Here is a 21,782-nt window from a genome sequence, read left to right as displayed (position 1 = left end):
TGTTTCTCATTTGGTGAATGCAAGTGTCAAAAACTGGGGTCAGATATTCAGGGTAAAAAAGTGTGTTGGAAGGGAAGGTTTGGCTTGGGCAAAGCAAATTCCATGGCAAATACTCATCTAATTGCATCCAGTTGGAGAAGAGACCCAAAATATTAAGCTCTGCAATGGCCACCTGCATCCTCCTGGCATCCCAGGAGGTATTGGCATTGGCATTGCCTCCCAGGAGAGAAGGATCATGTGTTCACTGTTTGAATTGCCAGCCATAAGCTCCCCGGGAGAGAATCTGTAACAAGGTTTAAGGTAAAGCCAGGAGCCTTCCCTGCATTTATCAGAATTATTTTAACTAGAAAGCTCTTCTGCACTAAAGCAGAAGATGTTTGACCGGGGTGAAATGTGCAACAATGGTGTCTGTTGAATGAAGTTCCTATTCAGGATCTTGAGCCTTGGGGTTTTGAAATGACAACTAAACTAGTTATCAGCAGTCCCTTGAGGTCTCATTTTTATGCCAGTGAATAGCCTGGTTTTGTGCTCAGTAGCTCATTTCCCTGCATTTTTAAGTGTCACCTGTTTTATTTTGTCTCGGAGTTATTAACATTATGACCAGGCTTATTTTTTTTTCTTTTCTTTTCTTTCTTGTCTTGTTCTTAGGGGCTTGTTTATCACCATCCATGACAAAGGCCATATTGCAACAATGCTAAACTCTTGGCCTGAAGAAAATATTAAGGTATGTAGCATGTCATCTGTGGACTAGGAAGTTACAGGGAGTTGGGTGGAAATTGGGATATTGAATGGAACTGCTTGCCATTATTTACAGAATTTCCATTTTAAAAGGACAAGTTTTGAAATATTCCCTTCCTCAGAGAAGTTCCAGGCTAGTGGTTGGACTTCGACTTGGACATCTGTGTATATGATCAAGAGCATCTTCATCAAAGGTAGAAGGACTTGGGCAATAAAAAGAGTGATAATAAACTTGTACAGAATAAAGGCTCTAGCAAAGAAGTAAGATATGTGTGTTGAAGAATTCTGTGGCTAACTTGCAGCTTGTTGGATGTACCAAAGCTCATTGAGATATCTCAGTAACCAAGTTGCTCACAGAATCATCACATTTAGAAAAGACCTCCAAGATCACCCAGTCCAAGAGCCCACCCAGAGAGGGGTGAGAGAGGGAGGAGAATAACACAACCCACCCGAACAACAACAAAAAACCACACACCCCACGAAACCAACAACAACACCCAACCCACAAAAAACCCACTATGCCCATTAGAGCCTGTCCTGAAATGCCACATCTACATATTTCTTGCGTATTTCCAGGGGTGATGACTCCACCACCTCCCTGGGCAGCCTGTTCCAGTGCCTGACCACTATTTCAGTAAATCAGTTCTTCCTAATATTTATTCTAAACTTCCCCTGGTGCAACTTTAGTCCTATTGTTATCCAGGCTAACACCTGCCTCACTACAACCTCCTTTAAGGTAGCTGTAGAAGGCAATGAGGTCTCCCCTCAGCCTCCTCTTCTCCAAACTAAACATCCCTAGTTCCCTCAGCCTGTCCTCACAGGACTTGTTCTCCAGACCCCTCACCAGCTTGGTAGCTCTTCTCTGGACACACTCCAGCCCCTCAGTGTCCTTCCTGTGACGAGGGGCCCAGAATTGAACAAAGCACTTGAGGTGCAGCCTCACCAGTGCTGAGTACAGGGGCATTGTCATCTCCCTACTGCTGGCCATGCTATTCCTGATGCAGGCCAGGATGCTGTTGGCTTTCTTGGCCACCTAGGCACACTGCTTGTAGAACTCCTTCCTAAATCAAATAAATCATGCAGCACCCAGAACACTGGCAACTCTACAAATGATGTTTGATATTCAGCAGCTGAAAATATTACTGACACTCCACCCAAAAATGATCTTGTGAAGTGTTTTTCACTGGAGCTCAGGGCTAGGCAAGTCCCTGGCATGAATTAAAATCAACACTTAAGACAGGTCTTGCCAGCCACCTCCTTCCATCAGTCTGAAACTATATGTGCTTGGGAATTTCCCTGGCTATTTACAGGGCTTTGGTCCCCTGTCAGTCTGCTATTTCTTCCAGGAACAAAGGTTTGGCAGCTGTGACAATCTTGCAAGCATTTTCCATTTCTAAGACAAAAAAAAAAAAAACAGGAATTTAACATGTTTCCAGAAAAAAAGTAAGCATATTCAAATAACCTTGTCTTTGGAACCACAGAGGACAGATGCAAAATAGGTATTTTGTCCTTGCTCTATCCAAAAATCTCATTATTTCCATTTGTTTCTCACTCTGGACTATGAGCAGAACTCATTATGTCTAAGAGATATGTTTTTGCAGATGGGGAAACTGGCACAGAAGGGTTAGAGATTGTTGTTGAAACAGCCCCCTCTGGCACCCAAAACAGATGACAGGAAGGGCAATGGTCCATGGAGGAGGTTCAGACTATCTGCTTTCCAGGTTTGCCAGACTACAAAGGCAGCTGATGTCATCAGTATTGCTGTTTTGGAGTGCAACGTTCCCTGTGTGTCTGTTCACAGACTTCTCTGTGCCTGCACTGGTAGGCACTGAAACACTTGAGATTTTGAGATAAGTAGGGAGGCACTTGGACTGCACCTAAGTCCCTGGAGGGACCCAGCTTTTTGAAAAGGCTGAACACCAACAGTAGCAATTCCCATTACAGACAGTGAACAAATACCTGGAGATAGTGCCCCACCCTTTGCTTTGTGGCTCCTTAGAGTTTCATGGCAACAACACTTACTGTGGAAATGGGAAATTTGGCCCATAGGCCTGGATCCTCTGCCTGGAAGGTCTGGAAGGGTGCTCTGCTTACCTTAGCAAAGTCTCAGCCAAGCTCCGATGTGCCCCACCTCTACCTCTCCTGCTGAAGCTGGGCTGCTCTGAAGGAATCAGAGTGCCAGAAGCAGAGCAAAGGAAGAACCCATTTCTGAGCATACTCATGTGGGAGTGCAGGGTTTTTGTGTCTTTTCCTGGATGGCTAGTGAATCCTGCCATGAAGAAACGTTGGATAAAAAGCCAACAGCCTTCATCAGTTCCTCCCCTTACTAACTTTGTCTCTAGTTCCTTAATGTTGTACTCTTTTCTGCTCCATGGCCCACCTAGAGTAGGGGGAGTGCAGAGTCATACAGGATAGTGTTGTGGTAGGGTGTCATCCCAAGGAATACCAACTGTGGGTTCAAGCCACCTCACAGTGAGGGTCATCTAGAAACCATATCCCCTACACCTAGACAGGTGTGGGGCCCTGCAAGCTACTGCACTGACCTTCCATCCTTCCTTTCCTCCCTCCTTCCTGGATGCTCACCCTAGAAATGCACTCAGTATCTTGAGTCCCTGTTGGGATTACTCCTACACAGGGCCATTCCAAGTCATGGTGCACTCAAGGCAGAGTACAAATTCTTCCTGTAAAGACTGACCTTATGCAGTCAGTACAAAGAAGTGAGAATGCCACCAGCAGCACCTGCCTTTCTGCATTGCCTTGGTAGCTTGGAGATCGGTGTGGTGCTCCAGATCACTCTGCTGGGTCAGATGCCTCCTACTTAGGCATTGCAAAACTGGGCTGATTGCATACATATTGTCCAGGCTTATCTCAACTAATGTAAGCTGCCTGAAGACTCAGTGCCTATTCTCAGCTTGTGAGTACTTCTGCAATGGTCAATGAAGAAGGAGATGAGCGTCTTCAAAGCGTCTTCATCCCTTCCCGGAACAGCTGCTGGAGGGAGGAACTGGACTCAGGAGGTTCCTGTCTCTCCCCATCAGCTACCAAAGAAGCTTAGAAACCAGTTAGATGATCTGCCCATCTAACTTTTAGCAAAGACTTGACTAGAGGCATCAAGAAAATTTGTGGCACAGATGGAAGTAGAAAACAGGTTCCTTATTGTTAAACTAGTGGTTCAGTTAGAAGGATGTGTCCTGCTCATCCAGAGACTGAAGGAGCCACAAACAAATTTTAATCCAGTTTCCCTTCTCAGATACAGACAGCAGTTAATGTCTCCCGAATTGTATTTTCTGTTCCCCTGTATTTTCCAGTATAACCTTGAGGAGCTTTGGCACATCTAAGACTGAAGAAATTTTCTGTCTCTGATGGGTATATTTAAGTTCTATTGAGAAGTACTTAAGAGTTGCCTGAGAACACTTACTTGTTTGGATGAAAGGGAATCCGTCCTCCAGAGAAACATTTTGATTCATTAGAACTTAATTGTTTTTTTTAAAAAATATATTCCCTGCATAGTTAGGACTTCAACTCCTTTTCATATCATTTGCATCAGCTCCAGGATAACCCTGTAGCAGTGCATGTGCTTGCTGCTTGCCCTATTCCCATTGCTGCCTTCCAGTCCCAACCGCATGGGTGTGGTAAAGAACACACACCCAGAAACAGATGGAGCCCACTCAGAAAGAGACTTTTCTATCACATTGATTCAGAAGGAGAAACAAATAGGAAATTCTTCAGAAATTGAGGTGAATAAGTGTGTCACTGCCATGACTGTGAGTTTCCAGTGGCAGAGCTTGTTCAACCTCTCCCCTAGGGATAGGTGTGTAATTCTTTGAATTTTAATAGGTTTTCAAGGTTCACTTTTAGGAATGATAACTCCTAGTGACAGGAAGCGGACAACAGCACAAAGCCAAAAATTCTACATATAGCAGGAGCATTTCAAAATAACCCCTGTTACATGAAGGTTGTTCCTATTAGTATTTGCATTATGACCCTGAAACTTTCCATGCCTGGAACTACTGGTGTGTTTTTTGCTGGAGGGCAAAATAGTTGTAAAAAGCAGAACAAATGCCCATGTCCTCCGTATCTGTAGTTGCTTCTCAGACTTATTCCTGAACTATGTAATGTAATGTAATTCTGTTCTGCTGTTGCAAATAGCAGTTTGGGTTGATGGAGAAAATAACCTTGGGCTATGTATATTGTTTATGTTGAGAAAGAAAGGACATGATAAGTACGATTCTTCCTGCAATAGGAAAGTGCAGCAAGAGATTTATTCCACTCCTAAAAAATGAAATGCTTCTCCATCACAGCAATAAACTAATGCATCTTTATTATCCCCAGCCCCCAAGGAAGTATATCTATTGAGATAGCTTCTGATCCCCCATTCTCTTATTTCTTACCTAAGAACACACACGTACATGTCCTAAGTTTCGCCCTAACTTTGCAGATCAGCAAATAATGAACTTCCCTGCAGTCTTCTCCTTTGAAATCCAAGCTAGGCTGGGCACTTGAGTCCCCTGCAGTCTGACAAACCATTTGATGTGAGTGCTCTGTTCTTGAAGTGCTGACACAGGGCTGAAAGTTGAAGTTTATTATTGTATTTACAGCTTTTCTCCCACTGTGGGACAGGACTCCAATATCTTCCTGTTCTTACAGGATTTCAGAACTACCCCAAAGAGTGGCTGACCCTGGGGACAAAACCAACAAATAGAGTAGTTAACCTAAAAATGGTAAGACTTAGTCCGATCTGCTTGGTCATTTTCCTTCTAAGGTCTCCATGTACAGTGTGGGTTGAACAGCTCAACTTTAGGCTTCTAATTTGGACAACATTAAGCAGACTTTTAATTCCCTTCTTGTCACAAAAAAAACCCCATGGTACATTAACAAGAAAAATATAAAACTATAGATCAGAAAGTTTGGTGAGGTAACACATTATAGTATTGCTGAAATGCAAAAGACCAATTACAAAAAGAGTTAAATGGCAATTGTTTAACTCCCAACTTGGGAGAAAAAAAGGTCTAATATTACATACATGGAGCAGGAGCCCCTCTGAAGCCCATGCTGCTGCCGGCACTGATGGCTTCTGTCTACCTGCCTTGCAGTCAGGGCTACCAGAGGGAAAGGGATGCAGTTATTACGATGAGTTTTATTCTGATTATCTTATGTTGGCAATGCCACAGCTACTCTGCAACAATGTGAAGACATGAGGTTGTTACTACTTGGAATCATAGACTCATTAGGTTGGAAAAAACCCTTTAGATCACTGGTGCTTCCACAGGTGCCATTCATAAGCACAAGCACTTTTGTAGGGGGCTCTGTTATAGAACCATAGAATCATGGAATGGTTTAGGTTGGAAGGGACCTAGAAGATCACCTAGTTCCAACCCCCCTGCATGGCCAGGGACACCTTCCACTAGACCAGGTTGCTCAAAGTCCTGTCCAACCTGGCCTTGAACATCTCCAGGGAGGGGGCATCCACAACCTCCCTGGGCAACCTGAAAAAGGAGAAGAAAAGTCAAGGCCAGATCTCTTTGGTGCAGTTTCTGTTTTTTCAGCTGAGGATCCACAAAAAGCCATGCTGGCTCTGCTACAAGTGGATGGAAGTGTTGGCAAGCAGAGCTGGTCCTCTCCCACATTGTGAGCAGCTATCCATCAGTCACCTCTGTCCTCAAAAATGAACAGCCCCCTATCACTAACAGTTTATTAACATGATGTCATGTAGAGGGGAAATACCCATTGCACAATGCAACTGCAAAGTGGCATCAGTGTGAGGACAGTGGAGCTGGTTTTGCTTCTAGAGCCTTGGCAACACCATCCAACAATCTCTTTTCATCCTCCTAGGCTATTGTGGTGACAGATGGAGAGAGGATTCTTGGTTTAGGAGATCTGGGAAGTTACGGCATGGGCATCCCAGTGGGGAAGCTTGCTTTGTACACAGCTTGTGGTGGAGTTCACCCACAACAGTGTCTCCCTGTCCTGCTGGATGTTGGCACAGACAATGAGGTAAGACAGATTTTAAAAAATCTGACAGGGGAAAAAAACAAATTGAGATAAATGCTTAACTGAGGCCAGTTCCCTAAATGTGGAGGCAAAGCCAGAGGCATCCAAGATGAGATGATGGCTAGACCAGCACTGGAGGGAAGCAGCCAGGTTTCATTCCTGTTTGATGCTCAAGAAACTTTGGTTCTTATGGGGAACTGAAATAAACACTAAATAGCCTCATGGTCCCCTGGTGAGAAGACTCAGAGTGTTGCCAGTTGGAGCTGAAGGGTCAGCTCCATCTTCTAGCGTGGCAAGGTAAGTTGAAAGATTTTGTACAGGAAGTCCCAGATTTATTCTTCCTCTGGTAATTGTGAGAAGACAGACAGATACTCGTGCTGCGTAAGGGTGACTGCATTTCAGAAAATGGAGAATCCCTGGTGGATGGTTTGGGAATGATTAATTTCAGTGTTTTGTCAGATTGCACACTGTATAGCTCATGATAACCAGGCAAGAAGACTCCATCTGTTTGCAGATTTTTGCCTTATGACTCTGGCTCAGGAAGTCCGAAGTGCAACATTTTCATCGTGCCAGAACAGACATCTGTGAGGGTGTCCTTTTTAAAAATGAGTATCCTATAGTTATTTGGGATGGCCAGGGTTTGTCCGTTTTTTGTAAAATGTACTTGTGCCTCACTTGACCCCAAGTAAACCAAACATGTTTCTTGAGAGAAATAACAACCCAAGGGTGTATGAGCTTTGCATATGAAGGCAGATGAGTGCTGACATGTTCAGACATGCCCGTGCTCACTGGAAGACTAGATTTTCTGCACATCTTTCACTCCAGCCCCAGATGTCTCACACTGGACACTTGAAAAAAGGAAAAAAGCAAAATCAGTGGCCACAGATGATATCTGGGTTTAGATTCCCAATTACTTCCTTGATGTCTGGTCCCAGGCTTGTTTTATCTCTTTAGCACAGAGGTCTGTCATGGACTGGTGGAAAACAGGGTGTGCTCATCTCAGCCTGATCCATGGTCTTTCCTGAAAAGTGGTAACTCTAAGTTTGGACTCTCTGAGGCTCAAGCAGGAATTCAGTCTCAGTTTCTTACTTCTTGGAGTTTTCAATCAATAAAGCATAGTTCTTGACTTTGGCTCCTTCATCTCTTCACACCACCAAGTGCTGGCAAATTCTGAGGCCCTCAGCTGGAGATTTGCTCCAGAAGGACTTGGGTGTAAGTTCTTCTCCACCAAGCTCCTGTCCATGTACGACCATCCATTTCTACCTCAGCAACATGGAGGGATAGTAAAATCCAAAGTGGCACCAATGATTTTTAGGCATCTCTAAAGGTCAGTGTCAGAAAAAGGGACTCCCATACTCAGTCTTGGGCACTTTTATTCAGCCCAAGATCAAGTGTAACTTACATGTCCTGGAACTTCTCTGTGGAGGCAATTTCCACATCTGTTTTTAAGATACACAAGTTGCCATTTTCCAGCAATATAAACAATATCTTTCTTCACAATGTAAATAATTTGTTTATTTATTTAATGGCTTTCTCATATGCATAAACCCAGCTTAACAGAACCCAAATAATATCCTAGGTGCATCCCATTCCACAAGTAAACTCATTTATCAGTGCAGAAATAAGACACTTCCTGTAGGTATTCATCCTGTTAATCCCTGCTTGTCAATATATATTGAGCCTGTGTTGCCAACACCAGCATCTCAGATAGAATGGGGTAAATACAGCAGTCGTATTATATTTTTAGCAACAATTCCCAGCTTGTCTTTCTGACAGTTCATAATACTTTGTATACTCTTTCAGCAAATTGCTCTTTTTTCAGAGCTTGGCATTTCCCAGCTTGCCAGTGGGAGAATCTGATACTCCATGAACCATCCCCAGAGCACATGGCACTATAGGGGCAATCAGAGAAAGAATGCAAATGGGTCTGCTTTCTGTTTCATGGCCCAGAAGAGTTAATGCATCAAACTTGGAGGAAAACCTCTTTCATCTATCCTTCTAAGGGAGGACAGCCGTGGCTGTAAAAACAGATCTAATTGTAGCATACCTGCCAATATTTAGGGCCCATAAGGCTGCAGGAGAATAGGTTTGTGATGGCTCGTCCCCTTCTTGTGTGGAAGATTCAGTTCCTGAAATCAGAAGGGATGCAGAGTTGCTTGGCAGTGACTCACAGAGGTGTTGGCCCACCTGTCTCCTGCCACTGTTTGTCCTGTAATTTTCCACAAAATCTGTGCTGTTTCCATGCTGACCCAGTCCTTTGTAGGTGGCTTAGAGGTTCTGACTCAGCACCTGCTGGATTGATTGGAGGAATGGCCAGTTTTTCTATTCCCAGCAGCAGCCAAAACCCAAACTATAAAAACTCCTTGCCTTGACAACTGCAGATAACCAAGGTGAGTGCTATGTAGGTGCAGGGCTTGGAAGCATTTTGGCATCTGATCACTGGTTCTGGCCGACTCTGCGTTGTCACCTAAAGGCCTGAATGACCGATGTCATTTCAAGTTACTTGAGGTGATCTTCATTGCATTAAGCACTGTTTATGGTCAACAGCTTTCCTGCTAACCTCAGTGCAAAGTTAAGAACTGAATGAACAGTGAACATTCCCCACACAAGGTCAGTATTATTCACTAGGAGTGAGGCACCTTGGCAGGGAGCCTCTGGTAGAGCTGTTCTGGGGAGGCAGAGTTCCATTTCCTGCAGCAGTCAAGAAGCATTAGAGCCCTCTGAATTTATTTATACAAAAAGATAGTTCCTAGCTTCTTACAGAAACACTTTCTGCTCTGGAAGAGCTGTGTGAGCTGGCCTTCACTGCATAGTAAGTAAAAATAATACGCCCACAACAGACAAACTTTTTGGGTAGGCTGGGACATAAATCTCCATCCATCCATGGAAGATGTCAACAGCATTGCTTTGTGTCCTAGGCTCTCCTGAGTGATCCACTCTATATTGGACTGAAACACAAGAGGGTTCGTGGGAAACAGTACGACGAACTGATTGATGAGTTTATGCAGGCAGTTACCAACAAGTAAGTGGGGTTATATACATGGCTCCTCTGGGCTGCTTCCATTTAAGAACAAATGTTGCAACTGGTGAAATAAACATTAGTATAATTGATCATCCCAGTAAAGAAAGGTCTTTTAAATGCAAGTCTCCTGGGTGGTCTACAAATGAGCCTTTGTGCTTGAGCACTCCGCGTCAAAAATATTTGTCTTCAGAGAACTGAAATGGGACTAACTGCTTATAACCATTTCCTGTCCATATAGGCCAGAGGTATCAAACGTATGCCCTTTGGGCTGGGTCAGACCTCCATCATGCATTTATGAGCCTCATTCAGCATAGGCAGAGTCTAAACTTTGGTCTGTTTACATTTTGTAAAGGAAGTTTCTAGCTTTCACCGTTGTGAAGGAAATCATGTAACTGGAAATGGCATGTTACTCCACATGGTGATGTCTGTGTGAGGCTGCAGGCTGGCTGTCTATTGCTTTGTTAACAATAGGAGAGCTTCCTTGCTGGCATTTAAGTCTGTGGAGAGAGAGGGCCAGGATTATAAGCATTGTATTTTTAATGGTGGGACAGACTGAGTGCATATTTCCATTCTTGACTTCCTGGGATAGAAGGTCTCTGTTGTACCTGGGAGTTTGATATGGGAAGAGCAGAACCACAATATCTGTGTTGTATGTGAACCTCTTGCACTGCACTGAGTTCCTTTTTCTGAAAAGGAAAATATATTTAGATCTCCATGACTATCTGGAGAGGTTACTGTGAGAACAGCTGTTCAGAAAAAAAATAAATAAATTTGGAAAGCCCCAAGCTCCTAAACAGCTTATTCTGCCTTTCCTAAAGCAGCAGATGATACTGATAAGGAGTGGCAGAGAGCTGCAATCTGTTCCTGATTAATGGGATGCTGCCTGTTTGTATGCTGTAGGGTCTTTTCTTCACAGCTGAAGGAGCTAGGCTTGATCTTCCCTCTTTCTGTGTCTCCAGCCAGTTCTCTGTGTGTGTGTTCTTGCCTAAATGGAAGGGAGTGGGTGGTACATGTGTCATCCTGTCTCCCTTGAGGTAGGAGGCATCATGTCTACTGTCTAATGACAACACCTACTTATCCATTGAGAATCATATCTTTACACACAGTCTGACTGCCCAGCTGGCTGTGGGTGGAGTGGTAGGAAATGGGGGTTGAAGTGCTAAGGACCACTCAGTCACAGCTGACAAACCAAGTTTTGAGAGGGATGAGAGAAGGCTCTGGGGAGACCTTATAGCAGCCTTCCAGTACATGAAGGGGGCCTGCAGGAAAGCTGGGGAGGGACTCTTTACAAGGGAGTTTATGGATAGGACAAGGTGCAAGGGTCTTAAACTGGAGCAGGATAGTTTTAGATTAGACATTAGGAAGAAGTTCTTTACAGTGAAGGTGATGAAGCACTGGAACAGGTTGCCCAGAGAAGTGGTGGAGGCCTCATCCCTGGAAAAATTCAAGGCCAGGCTTGTGGGGCTCTGAGCAACCTGATCTAGTTAAAAAGGTCCCTGTGCATGGCAGGGGAGGCTAAACTAGATGACCTTTGCAGGTTTCTTCCAACCCCACGTATTCTTTAACTCTATGATTTTAAAATACCTCAGGATGACTGCAGGGGAGACAATTTTGTGTTTGTGCTCTGCTTTGCTCTTCTTTATATTTGATTAAATAGCTTGACTGAAATGTGAGTTGACTGTAGTGTAGTTTTATGGTAGAAACTTGTAGGTTATCTAGGGGGAAGAAATTCTTGGAAGCTAGAAAACTGGTAAAACACAACCAGGAAATGGCAAGAAACTCTACAAGATTTAAGAGATGTCAGAGTTGATTTGTAGGTTTTTTGTTGGTTTTGATTGTAATCACTAATTAATCCTTCAAGGAAACTATCACACTTGCTTCTGGCCAGGAGACCAGAGGGGTATTGCAGTGTTGGTGTTGATGATAGAATGGTAACAATAAAATGTGAACCCAGATGATGTTCTCAGCCATCACAAATTTGGCTCTGAGGTTTGTGCTTGTGGTGTTAAATGCAAAGCTCACTGCACCCACTACTTCTGCCATGTCAAAAGACAATTTGTCTCTTCTGTCCTTTCTGCTGGAGTGGAAGGGTTGACTGTTATTTTGCAGTGTTGAGTTTACAGGAACTAATCTCCGCAGTGAAGGGAGAAGAGAGTCTTGAAACAATGAACTCTTATCTTGTGAGGATGTGATGTCACGTCTAATGTTTTTGTCCAAGTAGTGGGATTCAAGTTCCCAGGGCCCCGTCCCAACTTTTCTATTTCTCTTAGCCAGGGTTAATTGCTTGAACACAACAGTAAGCCCTCAAAAAGTTCTCTGCAAATTGGGGCTGGGAAATTCCACTTTGCACTTCTCCATCAAGTATTTGGAGATCCTTGAGTGAAAGCATCTATTACCTCATATTATCATGGTGACCACCAGCATGCCTAAAGCATCGTAGGAGTGCGATCCTCTGTGAGCTCTGGTGAATACTCCTGCTATCAGGCTGGGTTTGGCAAACTTACATGAAATAGATTCATTTGGTCTCAAATTTCCACTGGAATGACTGGATGCAACCCAGTAGGAACTCTCGCTTCTCTTACAAAGGGAAGTGGAAATTGTTCAGGAGGTCAAGAACGTGCTGCTTTATTGTAGCCTGCTTCCATCTGAGGAAACCTGTGAGTCTGACCTCCATTCTGTCCTCAACCTGAGGGTACTTCAGCTTCTCATGGAAACCATTTGTCAGTTCGTCTGCAGGAGAACCTCCCACCCTGTCAAATCACTGCCGGCTCAAGGGACATTTGTCACTGAAGTGGAATGTGTCAGAGCCCACGAGAAAGCCAGGGGAGTGAAGATTTACTCTTCTAATGGAATAATAATATCAAACAGATGTCAAATTTCTATAGCTGGAGACCCCTCCAGTCGGCAGAAAGGGCTCCTGGTCTCATAATAGCCACCTCGTAATGAAATGAGGAGTGTGTCAGGGGCTTCAGAGTTAGCACTCACAGTATTTTGAAATAAAGTGTGACTTCTGGGCAATTTTAGAAAGAAAAGGCCCTCTTGAAACACCTGGATAAATTTCTGCGTTTTCCTGCTGCCTAAACCTCTATTCATTACTCATTCACCTAAAATGCATGTAATGACTGACCTCTTTACCAAGAGCTCCAAACCATGCATTTTTCTCCTCTCGGGAGGCAACTACTTGCAAAGTTTGGCCCGTTGAGTCTAGCCTGTGACTGAATGAAGCAGCCTGATAAATTGCTGTTTTCTTACAATGAGTAATATGCTTTGTACAGGAAAATACACTGCTTCAGTTTTCCCTCTCCTTAGTTGCCATGGCAAAGGGCAAGTCAGTCTTATCCTTGAACTAGTACATTTTTGTGGGGTGGAATAAATATTGATCTCAAGTGTTCAAGGATCATAATTGGAGTAACCCACTTGATTTCTGGAGTTGGCCTATAAGGCCAAAATTTGCCTGTAAGGTCAAATTAAGGTCAAAATGCAGGAGGTGAGTTGTGCTGGGGTATATTCTCTGGACTCTGCAGAGCTTCAGCCCAGCCTCTACGGTAACAGTACTCTTTAATCTTCAGCCTCTCTTCCAAAGTGAACTACCACTGGAAATTTCTTTTCTCCCCTTTTCCTCCTAAAATGATTCAGAAACTGAACAGCAGTTCCTTATCTGTCTTCTTCCATTCACTGCTCCTGTAGTTTCATCACAGAGTGCAGCTTGGTGGCTCTGAGTGGCCGGAGGTGTTTACGGGTGGCCTGTCCCTGAACCTTCTGGCCTCAGAAGCTGAGCACACAGCCTGAAACTCTGCAAGAGGTCCCTCCACATGTCAGCAAACCATTAACCTTTCCTTTCCCATCAGTCCTTATTAACAGGGTGACCAGGGAAAGAGAAGCTTACCATTAGCCTGTGCCATATGGAAGAGCACAGAAGACAACAGGAGATCCAGCACCCAGTTTCTCAAAAAGGCAGAAAGAAAGTAGTGCTGCTGAGTTTGTTTTTCCTTGTGCTTTTTATACACCTGATTTCTCTTTGCCTAGTCCCTTCCCGGTGCTTTTACCCATAAACATACCAAGTCAGGTCCCACATGCTCTTCAATAAGCAGTCTTCTCCACAGCAAGTTGCCTCTGTTTCAGCAGTTCTACAGGACCATGGATCACAAATTCACCAGCCCATTTTGGAATCAAAATCACCAGTACAGGTGTTTATGTGTTATTTATTCATATGCTCTAGATTTATTCAGGTGCTGTAGTGATTTATTCAGATGTTCTGGTTAACCTCGCTAATTGATTCTGAAAGACTAGCCTTGAGTTTCTGGGCCCCACTGGCCTCCACAAAGCTCATGTATAATACTGCTAACACCTAAAGTCCCTCAGCATCTGTATGTAGGCTAGGAGATGTGCACACCATCACCAGTGTTCTAGCAGGGCTGATGGTATAGACCAATTCCACCCTTCATGGGATTTTCTTGCTTGATTTCCTGCTACTCAGAAATGATTGAGCTCCAGATGTCCTGCCACAGGATCTCTGCAGTAATGGACTTTTATTACCTTGCCTTTGGAATAACACATTTCCAGTTGCTGGAAAGCCCTCTGCCCTAGGCTTTCTGTCTGTACTTTTCACCTAGGCCAGATTTACCACAGCAGGTTTAGAAAGATGTAGCTGGAGAAGATCTGTTTGGGTGGAAGGCAGGTGGTGAGGCTCCACTCCTTGTTATGTGTCAGAGGGTAGCTCAAGGCTACATTGGAGGGTCAGCACTAACATGGTTGTATCTCCTGCTTGTGCCCTGCTCCTAAGAAGCCTTGTACCTGCAGCTGCAGTCATTCCTCAGATCCACTGCCAGGAGGATGATGTCATTTTGCATAAATCACACAAGAACGGCTGTAACAGCCATTAGTGCTGGGCTTAGTGCTTGGGAGTCATGAGATATGCTGTGCAAAAAGGTTGTTTTGGGTTTTTTGGTGGGGCTATTTTGCTGCTCTAAGGACTATAATGAAGGTTAACTATGACTATTTTTTTCCAAGAACTTTGTGATTGATCTTGCCCAGTACCCTGTCTGTGACAGTAGCTCATAGCAGATGCTCTGGCATATGACTGAGAACAGGCAGCAAGCAATCCTTGGCACTCCCCCCAGCTTCCAGTAATGTGAGATTCAGGGATTTCCTGCTATCTTTTTGCTTCAGAGGTCACTTTCATTGATTTAGCACTTGCTGAATCCACACAGGCTCTATGCCTCGGACTGTGGTGGCTATGTTTATGTCAGCAGAAACCTAGGGATTCTCCTGCCCAACATTAGAAATTGTCTGCAGCCTAAGATGATGGTGAGGTAGGCAGCAGTTCCTGTTGGGTTCATCATGCAGCTCCCTGGCATTGGACTTCTAAACCCAGGACCTAGAACTCTAAATTTTTCATAGGCCAGAATACAAAAGGCTACAAGTTTTTACAAAACTTCCATCTGTTGGCTCAAAACCACTTGTTCTGGAACCTGTAACCTACTCTAGGGGATCCTGGCCTGGCAGGGGGATTGGACTAGATGGTCTTTTGAGGTCTCTTCCAACTCCTGACATTCTGTGATTCTCTGATTCTGCAAAAAGCAATTGCATTTTTATGTCAGTCTTGACAACCATCATAACTGCTGCATCTGCTATAACAGTTGTGACCTCTAATGTGGTTGGGTCCAGCTTTCACCTTTTTATGATTAACCTGGCAATCAATGAACTTTATCCTTGATAGTTCCATTTCAAAACAAAATAACAGATATGATCATATTTTCTAACTTACCTCTTCATTTCTCCTTTTATCACTATTAGAACTGTTTAATGAATCACCCAAGTAGTGCTATGAAGTCACTTTGTGGTACTGAATGAGAGTTTGAAGGTTTTTTTCAGTGGTTTCAGAACCAGAAAGTCAAAAATTGTTAGTTTTCTTTGTTAGTTTTTTAAGGGAAGGAAGACTTGTCCTCCTTTTAGCTGTGTGGAAGTCTTAGAATTGAAAGGGTTTTTCTGATAAGTGTAACATCTGTCTGCAGCCTGTAAGCACACAAATGTTGAAGGCTCTCCCTGCTCTTAACTCACCTCACACCTCCAAGCAGTAGACCCATCCCACTGGTGTCTCTTTACCTACCTGGGTTTCCTTTTCTTGGCCCCAAACACGCACAAATATGCAAACAGTGCAATCCTGAAGTAAAGTTTCCATAAAATGAATGACAGTAGAAAAGCCTTGGCCTTCTGGGACACACGTATGTTTTTGTGTAACCTGCCTATTGCCAAGGCCACAGCAGAGCTGCCACTTGGGCTGTCAGCACTCAGAGGTGGGAAGGAACTGGATCCCCAAGACAAGAATGAGCCTGGACCTTTCATCCTTTTTGGGATGAAAATGATACTTTTTTTTTCCCTCTAGGCCTCTTCTTAGCTGGGTACAAGTGTATGTTTATGTAAGATTGCTGGTTCTGTCTCTATTTCTAATGTAGATGAAAGCATGTCTTGTTCTGTGCCTTGAGTCAACCTTGGCATCAAATGGGAAAACAGTCTAGTTTTCTTCCACTCTTTTTTTGTGAAAACTCCATTTGCAAAAACCTTACAGGAACAACTTGCCTTTTTTCTCTCTGAATTGTTTCATAGAATCGTGGAATGGTTTGGGTTGGAAGAGACATTAAAGATTATCTAGTTGCAACCCTCCTGCCATGGGCAGGGACATCTCCTGCTAGACCAAGTTGCTCCAAGCTCCATCCAACCTGGCCTTGAACACTTCCAGGGAGGTGGCATCCACAACACCTCTGAGCAACCTGTGCCGGTGTCTCACTGCCCTCATGGTCCTTTTTTTTTCCTAGTATCTAATCTAAATCTCCCCTCTTTCAGTTAGAGACCATTACCCTTTGTCCTCTCACTACAAGGCTTTGTAAGAAGCCCCTCCTTAGCTTTCCTGTAGCCCCTTTAGGTACTGGAAGGCCACTATGAGGTCTCCCCAGAGCCTTCTCTTCTCCAGGGGGACCAACCTGAATTTTCTCAGCCTGTCTTCATAGGAGAGGTTGTCTTTGTGGCCCTCCTCTGGACTTGTTGCAACAGCTCCATGTCCTTCTTGTGCTAGGGTCCCTGGAACTGGACAGAGTACTGGAGGTGGGGTCTCATGAGAGCAGAGTAGAGGGGCAGAATCCCCTCCCTTGACCTGCTGGCCACGCTTCTTTTGATGCAGCCCAGGACACAGTTGGCTTTCTGGGCTGCAAGTGCACATTGCCAGCTCATACTCAGTTTTTCATACACCAGTCACCCCAAGTCCTTCTCTGTGGAGCTGCTCTCAGCTGGCCTCTTGAGGAGGTGTCTGACCCTAAACTGTGGCCAGGAACAGTATGGCAGAGCACTTCTGGTCTGACCAACAGCTGTGCTAAAAAGCTCGTGCTAAATATTTAACAGTAAGAATGACCTTGGAACACTGGCCAGACCCAGGTTCTAGTGTTATTTAACTTGCTAGAGGGGACTTTGTTTTTCCAATCCTAAATGCTGATCACTTGCCAAGCATGATTTTTTTTTTCTGATGAGGGCTCCTTTATGGAAAATTTCATTTTTCATGGAAATGGGAAATTTGGCTGCTGTTGTGGCAAGCAGCAGTAAGAATATCTCAAGGAAAAGGGCAAGGACAATTTTATTCTTCTCAGCCTGGTTTTATCTAAGCCTTTGAGTAACAGTTGCAGTGCATCAAAGCAGATTCTGTCCATCATGAATGACTGCAAGCAGTGCTATAAAATGTTAAATTCAGACAAGGATTGGAACCTCCTTCTTGTGATTCTTTCCATGAAGGAACTGGACCTCACAAATTTCGTTTCATGCATGTAGGGATGTTTTATACTCCCTTCTCAGGGTGAAAAAAAAAAAAAGCCCTTTTGATACGAATCAGCAAAGGCCTGCACAGGTCCTCAGGCCACCCTTGAAGTTCTGACTTGTGCGGTTTTGGTCAAATGCCTCTCAAATGGTAACTGCTGCCTCATGATTTTTTTCCTCTCTGACCTCATGGGTTATAATGAGGCTGGATGAACTAAAAGAGGTACATACAAATGAAGATGAAAGAACCAAGTTGCAGAATGTGATCATTCAGGCAGTTGAGAAGTCTCTTAAATAAAGAAGCTAAAAGCAACGTCATCAGGAAAACATCTGCCTCTGTCTTCAGGGGTTCATGCTCTTTTGCCCCACACTTTGTGCTCATCTGAGAGAGATGTGTGTCATCCTCTACAGGGATACAGACTTTGCTAACAGCATCTCTCCTGTAAGCACAGACCAGAGATTTAGTGCAGCTTTAGTTTGGTAGTAACAATACTGGAACACCAGTACAGTACTAAACCAAGTGTGAATCCCATGCTTGTTTGCTCTCCAGAAAATCAAAACATATCCTTAATGAAGATTTTTGACTCATAGTTTTTACAACAGACTTGTAATATTGTATGTGTTCAGCTCCTAGAGTCACCCTTCGTTAGGGTGACAGTCTTACACTGTTATTTTGATCAATAGTTTATTATTTCATTAAAAATTTTGTTTGTGCAAAATTTTCTAGGCAAGGTCTGGAGATTGGACTAAGATGAGTGTGTGGGTTCATTCTATAAAGCATTTCACAGTGAGGCTATTTTTACAGGGGTTTCTTAAGGTATGGGAGAGAAAGCCAGAATTTGGGTCTTCATTATTTATGGCACAAAACCCAAAAATATGCAAACTAATGAGACAGGGATATAATCTTTACCATGGAAGACTAGTGATTTTATTTTTTTATTTTTAATGAGGAAGGACTGACAAAGTACATATTTTTGTTTCCAATGCTATAAATTGTCTAAATTAATTTCAAAGATGGTAGAGAACAGGGTCCCCAGATGGTGGTCTAGCAGCCAACAGTGAACCAGGAGACATGGTAACATTATTAAATGACCCTTGTAGTAGAAGACAGAAGTGAGGAACTATTTCTAGAGAGAATTTAGATCCAATATTTTATATGGAAAAAACACACAGAGGCTTCAGCCAAGGGTATCAGAGTTTGCACTTGACATTAACCTGCCATACAACAAACCAGTACAGCACAGTTTGACTTGGTATCTCCAAAAGGTCCCACTTTTTCTGAAAAGTGTGAATGTGTTGTAATGGTTGAGGGGTGGGTGTTAAGACATTAAGCTGGATAAAATGTGGTGACCATAAAAGGCTTTGTTGTTACAGTCTTTCCCTGTTTCTATCCAACATATCTAAATATTTTCAAAGCCACCTCTGTCAGAAAGGTACAGAAATGAACTGTCCAAGCATTCTTTTCCACAGCCTGCAAATATAAGAACTAATCATGCTCAGGGGAAAGCTTCGGTTCCACAAGGAGACATAGAATCATAGAATCATAAAGGCTGGAAAAGATCATCAAGGTGAACCACCAACCACTAAACCACCTCCTAAAGCACCACGTCCACCCGTTCCTTGAACACCTTCAGGGATGATGCCTCCACCACCTCCCTGAGCAGCCTGTTTCAAGGCCTCACCCCTCTTGCTGGAAAGAAATTTTTCCTAAATCCAGTCTGAAACTCCCCTGGCACAACTTGACCCCATTTCATCTTGTCGTAGGACCACAGAGATCCCAAGAAATGCACACTGTGGAGTGCCCAAGAGAAATGGGAACAGATGTGAGTGCAAAATCAGGTCAAAAATCACAACCTTCCTTTTTTGAAAGGAGGAAGGCAGGAGGACTGGAGAATGGATGAAATCAAAGTGGAGGTTTACACTTGCTGTGTTTCAATATACCTTTGTGCTGGTGTGGTTTGGTGGGATTTCTTGTAGTGGGGGAAGGGCCCCAGGGGTGGCTCTGGTAAGAAGCTGAGAAGCTCCCCCTGCTCCAAACCCAGCCAAGGAGCTTGTTAAAGAGACAATAGATGCGCCTCTATGATTAACATACAAAAGAACTGAGATAAGAGCTGAGCAGAGGGAACAGTGGAAGAACTGATGAGCTGGAGAGGCAGAGTGTTGCCAGTGGTTGGTGAGGAAGGAGGGGAAGAAGGCGCCCAAGCAGAAGTTTCCCTGCAACCCATGGCGAGATGGCAGCTGTCCCCCTACACTCATGGAGGAATGTGGTGGAACATTCCCAGAAGGCTCCAGGAGAGGTGAGCTTGGCCAGTGGACTTGGATTTTGTGGCCAGTGGATTTGCTGCCTCTGGACTCTGATTGTGCAGCTTTGGAAGCCCCTGGGCCAGGGGAGTTTGTTCCTGAAGCAGCCCGTGACTCTGCGGGAAGCCCAGGCTGGAGCAGCTCTGGACCTGGTGGGAAGGACTCATGAAGGAGAGGTTCATGGAGGACTCTCTCTCATGGGAGGGACCCCATGGGGAAGCAGGGAAGGACTGTAAGGAATCCTTCCTGAGGATGAAGGAGCAACAGGAACCACCAGCCTGTGAACTGACTCTAAACCCCATCCCCATCCCCCTGTGCCGCTGGGGGGAAGGAGGGAGAGAAACCGGGAACAAAGGGATTTGAGCCCGGGAGGAAGGGAGGGGTGGGGTAACATATGCAAGCCCTGCTCTGTGTGTGTCTGTGTCCTGTGTGTATCTGATGAGTGTGAAATTAAATTATTATTTTTTCCCCAAATTAAGTCTGTTTTGCCCGGGACCTTAACTGGTGAAGAACCCTCCTTGTCCTTGTCTCAACCCATGAGCTGCTAGTTGACCTTAGTCCTTCCCATCTCACAGTGAGGGGGTTGAAGTTGGGTTAGCAGCCACAGGGCTGGTTCTTTGTTGTCATGTTAGGCCCAAACCGTGACAACCTTGTAAGTCTGCAATCCTGGTAGTCTACATTTGGGCTTTAATTTTAGATAAATGCAGTTAGACCTTGGGTGTTTGACTGCTAATGTCAGGATGCCAAGAAGATGATAAAATGATTTAGAGAAGATGAGTCATTGACAGTCAGGATGAGGTTACTGGAGGGAGCCAACCTTAGCTGGCCATGCCTTTCCTGGACTGGAAAACATTCAGTCCTGATGTGACCTGCTGCTTTTGGCTTCAAACTTTCCTTCAGGCTCAGAGCTGGAAGTTAGGAGATGAGTCACATGGATCAGTAGAAGCATGGAAGAATCTATGAGAGCTGGCTGCAAGCCAAGCAGGTTGACCTCAGGAGCCTCTTCCTATCATAGCAGCACTTTGCAAGATCTCTCTGCAGGGCGGCCTTCAATTCTAGCTACAAATGTAAGGATCTATAAATGCAGCAGAGGGGATCTTCAGAAATCCTTGTTCAATTACTTTACAATCACATTTTTTCTGAAAAGAGGCATCTTGCACCTATAGCCACGAGTGTAAGTGATTTGGTGTGTACTACCTGGGACTGCATCCCTATCAGATCTCACAAGTTAAACATTGCATTATTTATTAGCTGGTTAGACAAAAACATGCCTCACTAAAATGATTCCTCCAACAAGAAACTGTTAATCTGTTGTTAATTGTTAAACAATTGTTAATTGTTTCTTAGTGGAAACTGTAATGTTTCCAACAAAACACAATACAAAATCAGTTTTTTCAAAATCCAGTTTTCATGTTTAAAATGTTATGATGGGGGGAGACCAGCCAGTATATTTCATTCCATCCTGAAGTATTTCCATGTACACTGCCAGGGGACACCTGGCTACCACACACATAGGATGGAGCAGGGCAATTTCTATGGAGAAGATCAACAAAGGAATTGCAGGCTTTGAAGGACAGCAGAGCATTGCAGTTGAAAGGGTGATAAACCAGTGACCTAGGGCACATGACATATATTTAAGATCTTTCTAACCAGCTATGATAACGAGATAACATTGGATTATCTCTCCTAATTTAGGTGTCTAAAGTTAGGCATGTAAATTAAAGTTGGTCATCTTAGACTGTCATCACAGAGAGACTGTGGAGAAAGAGGCATCTCCAGAGATGTTCTCTACTTCCATTTTCCATTTCTTCTAGTTCAGAAAAGTCACTATAGGATGTGCCTCTTTCTCTGCATTGTCTGAGAAGGCAGCCAGAACTGTCTATCTCAGCGTTACAGAGGCAGCCTTTAGATATGTAAAGGAGGAAGAAAG

General features: G+C 44.0%; 1 protein-coding gene across 2 annotated transcripts in view; it reads left to right on the top strand.

Moving 5' to 3' along the window:
• The window catches only part of ME3 (malic enzyme 3), a 131,677-nt gene that overhangs the window by 88,402 nt on the left and 21,493 nt on the right, over positions 1 to 21,782 (top strand). Inside the window, exons 4-6 of one of the 2 annotated variants that reach the window (XM_051620741.1) lie at positions 649 to 724; positions 6,571 to 6,732; positions 9,648 to 9,751. In XM_051620741.1, coding sequence (XP_051476701.1) covers positions 649 to 724; positions 6,571 to 6,732; positions 9,648 to 9,751 — 342 coding nt within the window. The remainder of the gene's footprint in view (positions 1 to 648; positions 725 to 6,570; positions 6,733 to 9,647; positions 9,752 to 21,782) is intronic. The other variant, XM_051620751.1, reaches the window with a different exon arrangement.

Source organism: Apus apus, chromosome 1 (assembly GCF_020740795.1).
Source record: "Apus apus isolate bApuApu2 chromosome 1, bApuApu2.pri.cur, whole genome shotgun sequence".
Classification (NCBI taxonomy): domain Eukaryota; kingdom Metazoa; phylum Chordata; class Aves; order Apodiformes; family Apodidae; genus Apus; species Apus apus.
This window is presented reverse-complemented; position numbering and strand designations above follow the sequence as displayed.